The sequence below is a fragment of the Prionailurus bengalensis genome, chromosome C2 (genome assembly GCF_016509475.1).
Source record: "Prionailurus bengalensis isolate Pbe53 chromosome C2, Fcat_Pben_1.1_paternal_pri, whole genome shotgun sequence".
NCBI lineage: Eukaryota > Metazoa > Chordata > Mammalia > Carnivora > Felidae > Prionailurus > Prionailurus bengalensis.
The window spans coordinates 148338396-148355231 of NC_057350.1; the positions used below are offsets into that span (position 1 = coordinate 148338396).

General features: G+C 42.2%; 1 protein-coding gene across 1 annotated transcript in view; it reads left to right on the forward strand.

Annotated features, from left to right (window-relative positions):
- Positions 1-3605: 3605 nt before the first annotated feature.
- Positions 3606-16836, forward strand: part of STT3B (STT3 oligosaccharyltransferase complex catalytic subunit B) — a 108277-nt gene continuing 95046 nt past the window's right edge. Inside the window, exon 1 of the mRNA XM_043595603.1 lies at positions 3606-4776. Coding sequence (XP_043451538.1) covers positions 4463-4776 — 314 coding nt within the window. The 5' untranslated portion in view covers positions 3606-4462. The remainder of the gene's footprint in view (positions 4777-16836) is intronic.

Consider the following 16836-nt stretch of genomic DNA (forward strand, 5'->3'; position numbering starts at 1 on the left):
TCAATCATTTCCAAGAAAAAGCTCCCTTACTCTATCTTACTGTTTTAGTCTATGACAATGACATAAGTGGTTGTCACAGCAGCCATAAAAATGTTGTGAATCTTGCATTTGCTCATTCTTCTCCTTCTGTCTGAAGCCACCTTTCCTTCTTCTCTATCTTCCAAATCTTGACTGAATTCCTCTCAAACTCTAACATGGAACCATACAGGGAAGAGGGTCTGGGAAACGTAGTTCCCAACTTCTAAGCAATGCAGAGGAGACCATAGAAGGGAGCGAAGATGAGTTGACAACTGACAATCCAGCACAGAGTGGAAAGACAGAAAACCCCGAAGAGATTTTTGAGCAATAGAACCAATACCAGCAACTACCTTTCTCTGGACTTCACAGTAGGGAAGTCCTTCAATCACCAAATATTTATGAATGCCAATTATATGCCAGACTCTGGCATCTCCCTACTCTGCCCAGTGCCCAGTGCCAGAGTATGTCTTATATTGTTTGTGTTCCTCTAAGAATGGAACCTTCTCTCAGAACTGTGCCATTCCTGAGACACATTATCTGCACTGAAATCTTTTCTTGACCATCTTGGGAAAAGCCAGGAACTGAGGATCACTTTGTGTTTTCTTTGTCTGACTTGGTTCTCTGTGTGCTTTCAAAGCCAGACTTCTCAAAAGGGTGGTTCACACTCCCTGCCTCCACATCCTTTGCTTCCAATCCCTCCTCACCTGCTGCCATCTGGTTTCTGCTCGGTAGGACTTCACTAAAATTGACCTGGCTAAAGTAACTGGCAAACTCCTGATTGTCAGTACAAGGCACACTTTTCGGTGGTGTCGAATTATCACTTCTCTGCACTCTGTGTCACTGCTGGCCTCACTTTATGTTCCTTTCCGGATTCCACCCTTTTGATACCTCCCCTATTTGCCCTTTCCTCTCTGGGCCCTACTGTCCCAGTTTCAGCATCCAGAACACCTAGCAGGATCAAGAAGCTCAAGCTAGGAGAGGCAAAACAATACATTCAAGTCGCATGCACAAACTGAAAAGCACTTTTCTATGCTGATGGCCTGGAAATTGAGAATTCATCATGTTGCAATTTATTTTTATGGATTCTTTAGTGGTTCCTCTGTAATGCATTCCTCACAAAAGTAGCCTTTGTAATGTCAGATGTTGGCACAGGTAGACTGAGATCTCGTACCGGCCCCTCTGCAATGTGCTTTCCACATTGCATGCACTCTTGGTATCTTTTCAAAACACACAGCTAATGACCTCTCTCACTTTCATACACAGCAAATTCTGCTTAAAACCCTTTATGGCTTCCCATTAGTCTCAGGTTAAAACAAAACAAAAACATTTCTTGGGGTTCCTGGGTGGATGTCAGTTAAGCGTCCGACTCTTGGTTTTGGCTCAGGGGATGATCTCACAATTTCATGAGTTTGAGCCCCGTGTCAGGCTCTGTGCTGACGGTATGGAGCCTGTTTGGAATTCTCTCCCTCCCTCTTTCTCTGCCCCTCCCCAACTCGTGAGGTCTCTGTCTCTCTCACAACAAATAAATAAATAAACGTAAAAAAAAAAACCCAAACTGCTAAACATGACCTACACTCTCTGGCCATTTATTCAACTCCTATGTCACATGGTTCCAGTGTTGCAGCCAAAGTCTGGCCCTTTTCTGGGTTTCTTGTACTTGTCTCCCTGGCCCCAAAGCAAGGCCTTTGCATATGCTTCTTTGTCTGGATAATTCTTTATCTTCTTCCCCAGGTGAATTTATCCTCATCCCTTGTGCTGCTTCCTTGGGTAACATTCTCCTCTTGTGTCGATCGAATCCCCCATACGTCTTTGATAGCGTTTGTTGTGTTGCATTTTGGTACTTAACGATGTGATGGTTTACTCAATGCCCATCTCCCTGGGGTCGTCGGGTGAGTTCTGTGAGGGTAGGAACCATGTTTCTCATGTTCCATACTGCATCCCAGTGCCTGCATTGTGCTTGGCATAAACGCGGAGCTCCACAAACACTTGAATGCATTCATGAGTGACTGAGTGAACAAAGACCAAGAATGATAGGTTTTTTTTCCCCCATTGCTTTTACCCTCACCACTAAGCTGCATTCGCTTATGATCCTTAATGGTATTTCAAAGTATTTTCAGATAAGCTATCTCATGTGATATTAACAATTGACTTTATGAGTAGAAGGGGTAACCCACCGCAGGTGACTTGGCCAATGCTACATGGCCAGTAAGTAACCATGTGGCACTTAGAACGGAGTCCTGTCACTTTCCAGACCGGGACTTTGGTAATTAAATGATCCAAAAGGAAGCAAGACAATATAGAATTTAATAGAGAGCATTTATACAAAAGGGAGCAAAATAGAGCTATCTAAAGAAATTAAATTTTATTTCAGGCTGATTGAACTTTGTTTCTGGAAAAGGGCACCAATACTCAAAATGCTGGCATTTTAACATACACAGTTTGGGCTCTGAGAAAGAGCATGCCATCCCTTCTCCTACAACAGGGCTCAGTTAATATTCTATCATAATTCTCATTAAAATTTAGAAGTTTAATAACTGTCAGCTATTAAATTGTTGGTGGGAAAGTCTATTTCTGGAACCCTTTTCATCCTTTCCTTAATGAGACTATTTATTTTTGTAAGGAAACCAGAGAAAAGCGAATCAGCACGTTAAATGAGTAGCTGGATCCATTAGTTGCAAAGATCAACCTCAAACTAAGCACACTCTTTCATTTGTCTCCTATTTCGAAAAGATCCACTGTTTAAACACAATTTCTAAATCTGTTTAAATTTGTTAAATGTGTTAAACTTTCAAATGGCTTAATAATGGAGTTCCTTTATGATATTACGAGAACACACGCTTTTGAGTTCACGTTATTTACCTAAATAAAATGGACAATTAATTTACACGAAAAGCGAATCAAGTATTTACGGAAGCAGAGCCCCATGCCCTTCACGGGGCGTGTATCAGAATAATTCTAGCCCCGCCACTACTCCACCGATGTTTAAACGCATTTTGCCTTAAACTAGGTCTCCCTGGTGGCACTTCCTTTCGGCGGGGAGGAGCATGGAGAAGGGGAAGGTCTAAAAATACAACCTAGACGTGCAAAACTTCGTGGACAGGGATCTCCAGTCCGTTACTTACTAAAGAGAATTCAGTAGCAGCGGACAGAAAAGTTTCACTCGTTTGGTGGTACGTATGCAGCCCGTTAACAACACAGTCCTGCATTTGCTCTTACTTCCAGTGAACAAACACGATTTTTGCAATTAGGAAAATACAAGTGAGAGAAGCGAGAGCAAGTCGCACTTCGCCTGCCCCCTAGGTCTCTTTCTGGCGCCGAAGAGTTTTCAGCGCCGGCAAAGTTGTCCTCGCTCCCAACCTTGGGAGCAGAACACCCAGCACAGCCTGAGGGGGCGCATCGAGGCTGTGCAGCCGCAGCCGCCCAAGCTCACAGGCCGCGCAAGCTGCGCGGGGCGCCCCGGGCGGCCGAGCCCCGCCAGCCAGATTCACGCGCGCAGGACTTGTGGAACGCGCCTGCGCGCTCCGTCACGTGGTGGGCGCTCGGCGCAAAGCGGGTTAAAAGTCACGACCGCCGCGAGCCCGTGAGTGCCCGGTCGGTCAGCGCGGCGCTGCCCGCCTCCCTTAAGCCGCTTCTGACGGAGGCCGCTCCGCTGTTCTCGATCACCTCCCGACCCCTGGCCCGGCTCAGCTCCATGCAACGAGCGGAGCCGCCTAGCACCCTTCCTTGCCGACAACACCGACGCGCGAAACCGCGTCTTTCAACTGACAATGAAGCCGTAGCGCTGCTGCACGGCCGCTCCGGGCGAAGGGGCGCGAGGCGGGAGGGGGAGGGAGGGGGGTGGGGGAGAGCGGTTGGGCTAAGCCCCGCCCCAGCTCGCGCTCCTATTGGTGGGCACCGCAGTTCTGGGCCCACCCCCTAACGGACCTGTCGCATTGTGACAGGTGGAAGGGCTAGTTCCTGTTGGGTCGGGGGCGGAGTCAGAGGTAGCCTGAGCTCCGCCCGGACTCCAGGGGGCTCCTCCTCCTGCTCTTCATCGCGGGGCGGGCGGCGGGTGTGAGGGGGAATGTCATTGCTGCTCCGAGCTGTGGTGCCGCCTCCGTCTGCTGCTTCTTCTCTGGCGCCCTCGTCCCGTCGGCTTTCGCCGCTGCCGCAGCTGCAAGGGGGATACGGATGGCTAGTGGGGCGCAAGGGCCATCCGAGTTGAGAGCGCGGCGGCCGCAGCCGCTGCTGAGGCGGAGACTCCCTGCCGCCGCCTCCACCCCCTGTCCCCCGGCCTCGCGGCGCTGAGGGCGGGAGCGCGCGGCGCTCTTCCCTCCTCCTCCTTTTTCTTCCTCCTCCTCCTCCTCGTCCTCCTCCTCCTCCTCCAGGTCCCCGCCCAGCACCCCTCGCACCAGGCGGCGGCGGCGGCGGCGGCGAGGAGCGAGACCCGCCGCCGGGGCACAACATGGCGGAGCCCTCGGCCCCGGAGAGCAAGCACAAGTCGTCCCTCAACTCGTCCCCGTGGAGCGGCCTCATGGCCCTGGGGAACAGCCGGCACGGCCACCACGGGCCCGGGGCCCAGTGCACGCACAAGGCGGCGGGCGGCGTGGCGCCGCCGAAGCCGGCCCCCGCGGGGCTGTCCGGGGGGCTGTCGCAGCCGGCCGGCTGGCAGTCGCTGCTCTCCTTCACCATCCTCTTCCTGGCCTGGCTTGCCGGCTTCAGCTCGCGCCTCTTCGCGGTCATTCGCTTCGAAAGCATCATTCACGAGTTCGACCCGTGGTGAGTGCCCCGCCGCCCCTCCCCCGCCCGCGGCCCGCGGGGACCCGGGACCGGCGCCTCTGCCCGCCGCGGCTCGTCCCGGACTTGGCCCCGCGCCGCCGCCGAGCCCCGCTCGCGCCCGGGCCGAGGCGAGCGCGGGTCCCGGAGCCGCGGGCGCGCCCCCTGCCCGTGGGCGAAGTTTTCCCCCGCGCAGCCCGAGGCGGGGCGTCGGGGTCCCCGAGTGGGACCTTGGCCCCGGGCCGGATAAGTGTGACGCCTCGTGGGAGGGCGAACGAAGCCCCCCTCGCAGCCGTCTCGGGGTGTTCAGCCCGGAGCGGCCACGCCGCGAGCCGGCAGGTCTCCCTCCGGCCGACTCGTGGCGGACTCCCCGCCTCCCTGCCCGTGGCGTGTCGCGTTCTCTCATTTTCGCCGGCGCGGTTTTGCTAGTTGGGATGGGATCGCCCCGGGGTTGCCTCGTTGCCGTTGGGGGGGGGGGGGAGTCCAGATGGGCAGGAGCCCTGTCTACTCAGCCTCGCCGTTTGACGCTTTTACTGTTCCTCCTTTTTGCTCTCCTTGTACAAGGAGGGGAAAAGAGAGTGAGTGGGGTGTTGGAGGAAAGGAAATAATACCCCGGAAAGTGATCTTGGAAGCTAGGGACTCTTATTTATTTAGCATTAGATATTTTTAGGAGTGGCCGTTTTCAGGGCCCCTGAGTGCACTCCGCACCTGGCTGTGCCACAGTTATCTTGGGTTGCAAGAACCTGATGACTCTCCGAGCCCAGTCGTCACCCCCGGTATGTTATGCACGCTATCCGAAAGCATGGCATTGGTTCCTTTCTTGGTCCCTTCCGGAGGGTTTGCGAATAAGACCAGAGACTCCCACGGTGATGGGGAGCCTTGGGTTACAATCAAAAGTTGCCCGTGGTATCCGGACTGACCTGAATGTTTTAGGAAGTTACCCTGTTAAGGGCACTAGCTAATTCAGGCACTACACTTGTCTGTGAATTAAGTAAGTAGGTAGGAAGATTGCTTTAATTTTTTTTTTTCCCAGCTTTCCCAGCCTGAGTTGGTTTTTGTTTTTGTTTTTGTTTTTTACCCGAGCCTATGCCTTTTAAACTAACTTAAAACATGTTGACCGACTTGTCAACCTTGAGTTAATCTTACCTCTTTATAATTAGACCTAACTAAACTTTTAGGATCTTTGTTTTGTCATTTGAAATACAGTGAGGGAATCTTGTTGAGAGTTACTAAATGTATGGGTCATAAGTATTTTGGGAAGTGAATTACCCGTATGTTAAAATACCGGATTGAAGTTCTTTTGTGGATAGGAAGATTGGTAGTGCATCATCTATTGAACAGGACGGGAGCCCACTCATGGAGAACTCAGTTTAGGTAAACAGTTAATTACTGTGACAGTCTTCGTGAAACGTTTTAACCCCATTTTGGAGGTTTTGATTTTTTTCTGACACTTTCTAAAAAATAACTTTTATTTCAAATCAGAAGAAAATGTTGTGAAACCTTAGAAACTAGGTACAGTATTCTTAGGTTTAGCTTTGAAACACTTAAGCAAATTAGATAAAAATGAAATTGGAACCGGAAGGCGAAAACTGCTAATATTTTACTGAACAGTGTGAAAAGAGAAAGTTATGTCTTTTTAGATTACACAGCAGAAGTGCATGGCGACAAAACATTACGGGCAACAGAAATCGTGAATAGTATTTCCACAGAGTATCCTTTTTACAAAGGCTGAGTACTGTTTAGTAGTAACTTTGAGGCTGAAATTAAGGATGGCAGAAAAATTCACGACTGAGTGATGAGATGATTTTGTTGTTTTTCTTTATTTTGAAGGAAGATTAGAAATCTTCATCAAGTCAGCCAAAGAGTACTACTGAAATTGAGTATGTAATCATGAAAAAAGTCTTAAATCAGGTTGCTTCACAGATAATACTCTTTTTTTCTTTTTTTAAAGTATGGCAAAAAATTAAAAGTTGGTCTTTTCGCTTGTTTCAAGAATATGCTTGGGGAAACCTAACCCTTTTTTATCCACATGAAAATTTGTTTTATTTCTATTTTTCTGTGCATAGAGACATTTCTGAAACACTAAAAATGTATGAAATTTGAACTTTAATTCATATTCACTAAAGGTATATACACCTCTTCGTTTCTAAAGATCTACTTAATTTAGGTGTTCTGTTTACTGATAGTCTTAATACTTACATTTTATTGTATTCCTATGCTTCTGTTCATAATATTAGATAATTGTCATTAGTGGTAAACAGTGTTTACAATAAAGGAATTGCCGCTATGCCTTCCTTCTTGTGAACAGAGATTTGCCAATATAAATTTAATGTCAGAGTATAATTTGGGTTGACTTAATGGGAAAATTAGGTTTCAGTCCAAAAAAATTTCGTTTGCTTTTGTTTTTCTTTTCTTTTGAAGATCTCAAGTAGTTAGGTATTTCATTCTTATAATCCATTCTTACTGAAAATTTTTGAAAAGGGGTTGGGTGTAGATTGTCATTATTACATTGGATTTTTAAAGCAGTTTTCCTTTGAAGCGGCTAATAGTGCCAACACTTTGATCTTTAATCTAACACTCTGGTGTTATACTAGCCTGGGAGTCTCTCAGGTTACTATTTTAACATACAGCAATGACATGAACCTTTATATTTAAATGTTTCTTTCAGGTTCTCTATCAACAAACCAATTTTTTCTGGTCTTCTCTATTCCTTTTTTTTTCATGTCTCTGTTACTGGCTTCATTTCTGAAGTGTTTTCAGTGAAAAGTTTACTTTTTCTGTTTGATCGTGAGTTATTTCTAATTTACAGTAGTTCTTAAATTGCGTAAGACTCCAGTTAGCTGCCAGAGGTGACTCATTGTCACAAAGTTATACTTGTTTTTTAAATTTGTCACTCAGTTAATTTTATAAATCTTATAGTTATGAGGGGTGGTATATAATGTTGAATATTATATATTTACTGAATTTTAAAGTACACTGCACTTTTCTAGAACTTAGCAACATTTTTGGTACGATCTCTTCACCACTTCGCTTTAGTAATTTCCTCCCCTTATCAGTTGAGTTGATCAGACATGAGGAAGCAGTTTGAGAATATGTTGTCTGTACTTGCCAAACATTTGGTTGAGCAACTAGTTTAACGGCGGCTAATTTTATCTTCTTTTTTATCTGGAGCAAAACGTAGTTTCTACTTACTTTTGTGACAGCTACTAATACTTTGACGTGATATTAACCAAGTACCTTTTCCATAACCGTTACCTTGTTAAATTGTGGTAGCTTTTCCCACAGAGTTGATGTAAAACCTCCCTGTGTAAGGAGACTTGCCCTTTTCCCTGCCTGCCCAAGTTGCAGTAGGTTCTCCTCGGAGCTCTAGAGAGAGAATTCTCTCTGAGCCCCTCTGAGCTTTGGCTCCAGTTAGCTGTAAAAGGGCAGCAGACGTCTTGCAGGGCAGAAGGCTGCAGTTTAGAATTGAAACCCGGAATTCAGTTTTTCAGAGAAACTATGGTATAAGTAGATTAATTAGCGCCAACATGTTTTCAAAGGATTGATAAACCTTTAGAACATAAGCTGTTTGTAAGTTGGGGACTGGTTCCTATACTTTGAGGTCTCCATGTTTTTCTTCACTTTGCAGATGAAGGAAGAGGGTATTGACCTTGGTTCTGAAGAAGACAAAATGGGTGACAAAACCAGTTTTAGAACACAAACATCCCCAAATCTTAAAAAGTTACTTTGTGGAATCATTAGCAAGCGCAGTCCAGCTGCACTTCAGAACAGGTAGACGGTCACTGGAGTCCATTGTAAAACCATTACAGTTTTTCTGGTCTTGAGCTGAAGATCGTTGTAAGTTACAGGAACACGGAGGGAGGAGTTCAGGGAGTGTCATGAACTGCTGCATGGGAGAGTGGGATTGGACCTGCTCCCGTTTGGGGTAAATTGTGGTGGTTCTTACAGTTAGTAGTAATCATGGGTTTCTTGAGGCATGTAATAGGTCCTGAAGTGGTTACCATCTGGCAGCAAAGTCTTTAGAAATTTCTGTTACGGGTTTTCATATCTCGAGGGCTAACTTGAGTAAGACCACTCTTACCGCCATGAGTAGTTTGCATACAGGCAACACTGTTGGGGCGCCTGGGTGGCTCAGGTGGTTAGGCCTCTTGACGCTTGATTTCAGTTCAGGTCATGATCTCACAGTTCCTGAGGTCAAGCTGGTGTCAGGCTCTGTGCTGACAGTGCGGAGCCTGCTTGGGATTCTCCCTCTCTCGCTCTCCCTCCCTCACGTATGCTATGCGCGCACACACACACTCTTCTCTCAAAATAAAAAACTTAAAAGACATTGGTTGTAGACTAAATATTAGAAACTAATTATAGGTTCTGACCCAGCTGTTAACAACATGAGGAAATTTACTAGTCTGTTCTTAAGCTACTTCTGATTTTTATGCTCCCTGTAAGTTATGAGTATTTTGGGATATGAGAAAATGTTAAAAGTTCTTTTCATTGTAATATGTTCGTATTTATCAGTACACACATGCTCTCAGAAATAATGAAAAAATGATTAATATTCTGGAGTGATGAATCATATTTTTTACTTGTCTACTTTGAAAACTTAATGCTGTTAGAGACAATATTGCAGTTAATCCAAATTATAAAGCATCCTACTATTCAACAGATTTGTATATTGCTAAATTGTTACTTTACAAAAATTTCTAAGCATACAGAAAAGCTAAAAGAATTTTATAGTGAACAATCATACTCAATACCTAGATTCTACAGTTAGTGTTTTACTTTATTTGCTTTATCATATCTTTTTTTTAAGTTTATTTATTTTTGAGAGAGAGCGTGTGAGCTGAGGAGGGGCAGAGAGAGGGGGACAGGATCTAAAGCAGGTTCTGAGCTGATAGCAGTGAGCCTGATGTGGGGTTCTAACTCGGATGCTCAACCAGCTCAACCAGACAACACTGGTGGGGCATGTGGGTGGCTCAGATGGTTAGGCATCTTGACTCTTGATTTCAGTTCAGGTCATGATCTCACAATTCCTGAGATCAAGCCCATGTCAGGCGCTGTGCTGACATATTTTTCTGATGCTGCTTTTAAATCCTGCTTGTAGACGCTGATAGTACATCCTTCATTATAATATGAAGAGTGTTATTTTTGTTCCCCATCTGCATGATGAAGAGAATCTTATTTCTGAACATTTGTTTTCTATAATACTTGAACATAATGAGTATAAATACTGTTTCTGTATTGTGCTCAGTTGGACTGCAGGTTAGAATCAGATTTAATCTTTTCAGGTTTGGTTATTAACTTAATGAGAGTACATCGTAAGTCAACGCATGTCTGTTAAATGATTTGACTTTGCCAAATCTTATATCGCAGAAGAAACTAAAGTTGTTAGAAGGGTATTGATGTTGGTTTTATTAGACTTAATTTATGTAGAACACCTAAATTCTTTTTGTGTTATTAGAAGCCTCTTATTGGTCAGCCTGTTGCTTACTCTGAATCTATTTATGCTTTTTTTTTTTTTTTTTTTGCCATGTTTTGTCTGGATATAATGCTTAATTTATGTATAATTGCAAAAGTGACTTCTGTCAGTCCCTACAATAAGTAGGAAAAAATGGAAACGTATTTTCAAATAACATAGGACCTACGAATATAATGTATGGGCCAAATTAATGTTGTCGAAAGGGGAAAAAAATGTAAATGGTTAACATCCTACCCTGTCTTCACTCCTTTATTTGCTTTACCTCATTCTGGTGGATATTTTTGTTTTTAAATCACTCTTTTCTGGGAAGGTTTCTGTTTCTTTGCTTGACCTACTTCTGACACAAATAATTTCCAGGGATTTAGAAATTGATAGAAGGGGTCAATACCATAGGATTTTTTTTTTTTTTTTTTAATGTGTTAGGTGTAGGTAAGGGTTGGAAGAGGTAGGAGCGAATGCCAGAGCCTCTCATATTTTAGGTAAATGTAGGTAAACTGGCATTTGTAGACCTGCCAGGAAACCTAACCACTACTTGGAATTATATTTGTAAAAATACCTTCAGGGTTTCAAATGTAAGGCATCTAAACATACCTTGGAATATATCCTGTACATAATAAGTTGGTGAATGCCTTTATGTTGGTCAAGTTTATGCTACTTTCACAAATACGCATTTCTAAAGAATTGTGACTGCTACACTAAACAAATTGACCATATCATCTGTAACCAATTTTTTTTCTTCTGGTGGAACTTAGTGTTGCAGGATAACTTTAATATATGTTCTAAGTGGTAGGTGCTTAGTTTTTATAGTGTCTTACAACTTGATTTTATATCTTAGAACTGAGGAGATAAGGTAACATCTTTTATATTTCTGTAGATAAAAGATATTTCAGTTCAGCATTCCCCTAAGAATTGAATAATACAGGTCTACTTGTCTCCAAAAACTATGTCCTTTTTACTGCATCCTCTGCCTTCAAGGCAGTCTTAAATGAAAGTGTCCTCCGTTTAATTTATGTCTTTTAATCAGCTGCCCTGATTTAAGTCTTAACATATTGGCCTATCAAAACGCCTGGGCACAATCCATGCCTAGCTAACTACTCACTAGTTGGGTGATAGCAAATTACTTTGTTTTTATACTTGTTTTTAAGTTTATTTTATTTATTTAATTTATTTTGAGAGAGAAAGAGAGCATGCACATACAAGCGGGGGGGGGGGGGGGACAGAGAGAGAGGGAGAGAGAATCCCAAGCAGTCTCCGCATTGTCAGCACAGAGCCCGACTTGGGGCTCAACTCCATGAACTGTGAGATCATGACCTGAGCTGAAGTCAAAAGTCGAATGCTTAACTGACTGAGCCCCCCCAGGCGCCCCCAATTACTTTGTTTTGATGTAGGGAAGAGAGAAGAGTTGATGATGACTTGAGGTTTTTAATCCTGAATGACTAGGGAGTTTACAGAGATGCAGCTTTTAAGGGAATAGCTAAATGAAAAGAACAGATGATTGAATCCAAGTGAATGTTGTTTTCATTTAGTTTTATTTTGTCTGTAAAAAGGTCATTGTAGTAAGGTTGGAGATATTAACCCATTCCAGTTAAGGGAGCTATGGGGTGGAAGATCAGAGTAATCCCAGAATTCTTTAGCTACAGGATTTCCAGATATGTTGGCTTGGCTTGTTTTCAGGGCAAAGAAGCTGAACACCAAAGGGTGAAGGTGGTATAGTTGTAGCTTAGCTAGATTCCTTTCTGTTTTCTTTGCACCTGTGTTTGTAGTAGAGGGCATTTTTTGAGAAGTTACTTGACAATTGTTACTTCAGAAGATGAGGGGAAGTAAATTTCTACCACTTATCTATTTTTTAAAGTTTATTTTTAGGGAGAGTGAGAGGGCAAGAGTGTGAGTGGGGGAGGGGCAGAGAGAAAAGGCGGGGGGGGGGGGTGGAGAGAGAGAGAGAATGAGAGAATATATCCCAAGAAGGCTCTGTGCAGAGCTGGATGTGGGGCTTGAACCCACAAAGGAGATCATGACCTGAGCCAAAATCAAGAGTTGGACGTTCAACTGAAAAAGCCATCCAGGAGCCCCCTCAATTATTATTATTTTTAAGTTTATTTTTTTTGAGAGGGAGAGGGAACTGGGGAGAGACAGAGGGAGAGAGGGAGAGAGAGAGAGAGCAGAGGAGTGGGAGTGAGCACAGGGCCACACATGAGATCATGAACCTGAGCTGAAATTGAGTCAGACTGACGCTTAAACTGACTGAGTTACCCAGGCGCCCCTACCACTCACTTTAAGTTGACAATATTAGAAATGTTGGCAAGTTCAACTGTGAAACAGCTTTTATGTGAAGTTTGGTGTTCTGAAAAATTGTGTGCTTCAGTTACCTGTAATTTCCATAAGTTAATAGTGTTCATGCTTTAAGTTTCAAAATTTTTTGACTTTTTTCTTCATTCCTGTATAAAGGGAAAGACTACTCATAAAGACATAAAGAAAATTTATGTGTCTGTTAGTAGAGTATACATGCTGAGGTGATAGCTAAATTGATAATGTTTCTTTTGAGGCTTTCTTTTAATTTCTTTTTTCATGCTTTACAGGTTTATCAGCTATTCTCCAGTAAAGGCTTTTCTTCACAGTACAGTGTTCTTTTCTTTAGTGATATCTAGCAGTCTCTCCAACCTCCAACCAAATGAATTTGGTTTTTAAGCTTAAATTATTGGGTCTCTCTCTCTCCGTACATAGATGGATAGATAATATTCCAGCATATACTGTTTTCTGTGCTAATTTAAAATTAAAATATAGTAATTCATAATTAATTTATAAAGTTCTAGTGTCTGCACAGCTTAAATTGTTGTTTGTTGCTGGCCAAATGGTTGGGGTGGAGTTGGTGAAAAGAATGACTGGGAAACTCACAACCAATATGTTTATTTTCATGCCTGTTTATGTTAGTTTCATCTGTACGGAATAATGATTTGATATTTGTTCACATTTCAAAATGATAATAAAATTTTAACATTTGTCACCTTATAAAAAAATTTTCTTTTCTTGTGACAGGAACTTTTAAGATCTACTCTCTTCGCAGTTCAAGCCTATTCTTCAAACACCAGTAACTCCTATAATGTAGAATAAACTCTAAGTAGGTTTCATTATCAAGGTACATTGTTAAACAGTCTTGTGTCATCCACAGGAAAAATAATGGAATACGGAATTACTGGGAAGGCAGCACTCTTGAAGTTTTTGAGATATTCTTTGCAAATAAATGTCTTAAATGTTTACATAAGCATGAGAAAAATATTCTGCAAGGGCTTTTATTGGTGAGAAAGTGGTTTTAGTCTTTAAAAATTTTTTCTTTAATGGTGAAATATAACACATTCTGAAAAGTGTATAAACCTAATGTACAGTGTAATGACTAATTGTAAGGTAAACAGCCATATGATCATCACCCAGATCAAGAAATAGAACAGTGCCACCACCTCAGAAGCCTTGGTGTGTGTTTGCCTCCCCTTCTCCTCACTTGTATAGTAATTACATCCATGGTTTTCATCATAGGTGGTATAATTCTGTGTGCATTCCTAAATAACATAATTTAGTTTGTCTAATTTAAAACTTGAGATAAATGCACTTGTAACTGTGTGTCTCATTTTTTTTTTTTTTTTTTTTTTTTTTTGTTCACTGCATTTAAGATCCATCTTCATTGATCAGAGGATTGTTGAGAATATGTGGTAATAAGGTTGATTAACCAGTCTTCTTACTGACCTGAGGAGGTTTCTTCCTCTTTTGCGGCAGGAAGTACCTGTAGGAAAGGGAAAGCATCCTTCTCTTCCCTTGAGATAAAAAATTATCTCAAGATGGAACTCTTGAGCTGGAATCAACCTTGTCTCCAGATAACCTTGACAATTTTTCACAAAGTACTAACTGGCCAGAGAAATTTGATCTTTCAGCAGACACTGAGACTACAAGGTAGAGAGAGGGAGGGAGGAGACATCACTGTCTTTCAAGAGAGAAATGATAATCAGATAAATGCAAAATTACTAGTTTTTAAACTATGGCTTTTGCCAACTATTTTTCACTTTAAAGCATATATATTAAAATTTATATAAGGATTGGAGTAGCAGTTAATTCTTGAAAGAAGAGAATGTTAAAAAGGGATCTGAGCTGAAAGAGTTTAGGAGAACCCTAAGAATGGACTATTTAATATAGTGGTATCTTTGTAGCGGATTGTTGATGCTGGATTGTGTGTGATTTTGTTTGTGTAAATGTCCTGGGATCTTGAATAGCTTACATTTCTCTCTATTCTTCCAGTCTTCCGTGGCCACCACTATTTTTCTTTCCCATATCTTTATTTCCTTTATTGATTTAGTAGCTGCCTTGGTCTTCAGGAAGAATAGGAGAGGTTTCATAGTAGTAGGGTCCTTTCAGAAACTGTCTTCAGGGGATAAAAGGTTTTATTCCAAGAGAAGTAAAGGTCAGGCATTGAGTAATGTATACAATTGTCAATCCTGTGTTGCATACCTGAAACTAATACAGCATTGTGTGTCAATTATACTTCAATAAAAAAAAAAAAGAATATAGTAAAGGAAGATCATGATTCTTTATGTAGGAACTTGAAATCTACTGGGGTGTGGAAATTTGGCATTGTGTGTTAGTAAATGATTAAGGATATTGGAAATGGGATTCTAGCTTGTAAGCTTTTCTTTTAGAGAGCTGTTCTTAAGTTAAACCATAAACATGAATGCTCTCTAATGCATGTCTCTTTATTGGTCCGAATGATTTTGATTAAATCCAGTGGTATTTTTCCACTCCCCATTCGTATATAACCCATGCTACTTGAATGGATAGTAAGTTGATTTCTTTTGTAAACAAATAAAGGATTGTTATCATAGTTAACGCATTGTTAGTTGAAGAATTTAAATCTAGGACTTCCTTTCTTGAAACTCCCAGTTTAGTCAGCTAGTATTTCTCCAGAATTCAAACTTAAAATTTAAATCAAGTATTATGAGGAAGGTATGTACATACTTATTACTTCTCCCTTAAATCCCTTGTAATATATGCCAGAGAGAAGTACAAATGACTTTGAATTAGGCTGTATTTGGATAATGGTCCAACCTTATGATTTAAGCTTCTTTAACACCCCTAGTACTCCTCTTGTTTGAAATCCCCAGGGAAGTAGGGCTAATTTTTTGAAATGTATTAACTGTTAGGAAACATGCCAGGCATACTTCTTTCAGAAATAACAATCTAATATTGTTTATCTGCCTTGTGTGAGAGGTATAGGTACAGGTTTTATTGATCCCAGTATAGAGCAAACTTACTTTGGCTAAATTTTGTTCAGGACTATTCATTTAACTAAATAGGCTAGGGCCATTTTGAAAATTTTAACACCTGTAATGTAAAAACACTCAAGGAGATTTAAGCTATTTGTTCTTTGCCTAAATTGGTAAAATACAGTTATGGTGATATGCTTATTTCCCTCTTTAATGAATAATGTTAATAACTTACTGTTCCTATAGAGAGACAAGATTGTTTAGGGTACAAACATCATTTCCAATCATCCTAGAATATCCTACACTATATTAGGAACATAGTGGGTGTTCAGTTTATATTAATATGGATCCTTTATCCTTAATGGTAACCACATTTTATGTGTTGGTGGTGATAGTACAGGAAGTCGCTTGTATAATACCTTGATAAACCTTGGATTTGATTGTGATATCAGTAGAATCATGTGTGGTGATATTGTGATTCAGAAGAGAGATATTTGGTCTTCGTCCTTGCTTCTGGCACAGAGCTCCTAAAAACCCTTGTAATTTTCTAAGTATCTTTTGTTATGTTAATACAGTGACTTTGGAAAGCCCTTAGGTAATCTAAGTATGGGGGCTGGTTGCCCCTAGAACTTGCCCTGTGATTAGAGGGTTGAACTATCAGTCCCACCTCCTGACCTCTGGGAAAAGGAGAAGGACTGGAGGTTGAATCACCAGCTGCCAATAATTTAATCAATCATGCCCACGAAATGGAGGCTTCATACAAACCCCAAAGGACGGAGTTTGGAGCGTTTCCAGGTTTGTGACTATGTGGAGATTTGGGGAGGGTGGTGTACTTGGAGAGGGCATAGAAGCCCTGCACTCCTTCCCACACATCTTGCCCTGTGAATCTAGTTGTTCCTGAGTTCTGTCCCTTCATAAGAAATAATGATCTAGTAAGTTAAATGTTTTGTCAGTTCTGCGAGCAACTCTACCAAATTAATTGAACCTAAGGAGGGGGTCACTGGAACTTCTGATCTGTAGCCAGTTGGTTAGAAGCACTGGGGACAACTTGGACTTTTGATTGGTGTGTAAAATTGGGGATTGAGGGTCCAGGGGGGTCAGTCTTATAGAACTGAGCCCTTGTGGGATCCGACACTGTGTTAGTGTTAGAATTAAGGTGGATTGTAGGATACCCAGTTGGTGTTGTAGAATTGCTTGCTGGTGTGGAAATTCACTACCCCGCCCCCCCCTTTTGGTATTGTTAGTGAACCTCTTAGTAGTGAACATCATAATCTCACCCTTAATAAAGGTGTCATTTTAATGTTATAGAAGAAGGAAAACTCTTTCCTGGTGATAAAAAAGAAAAGA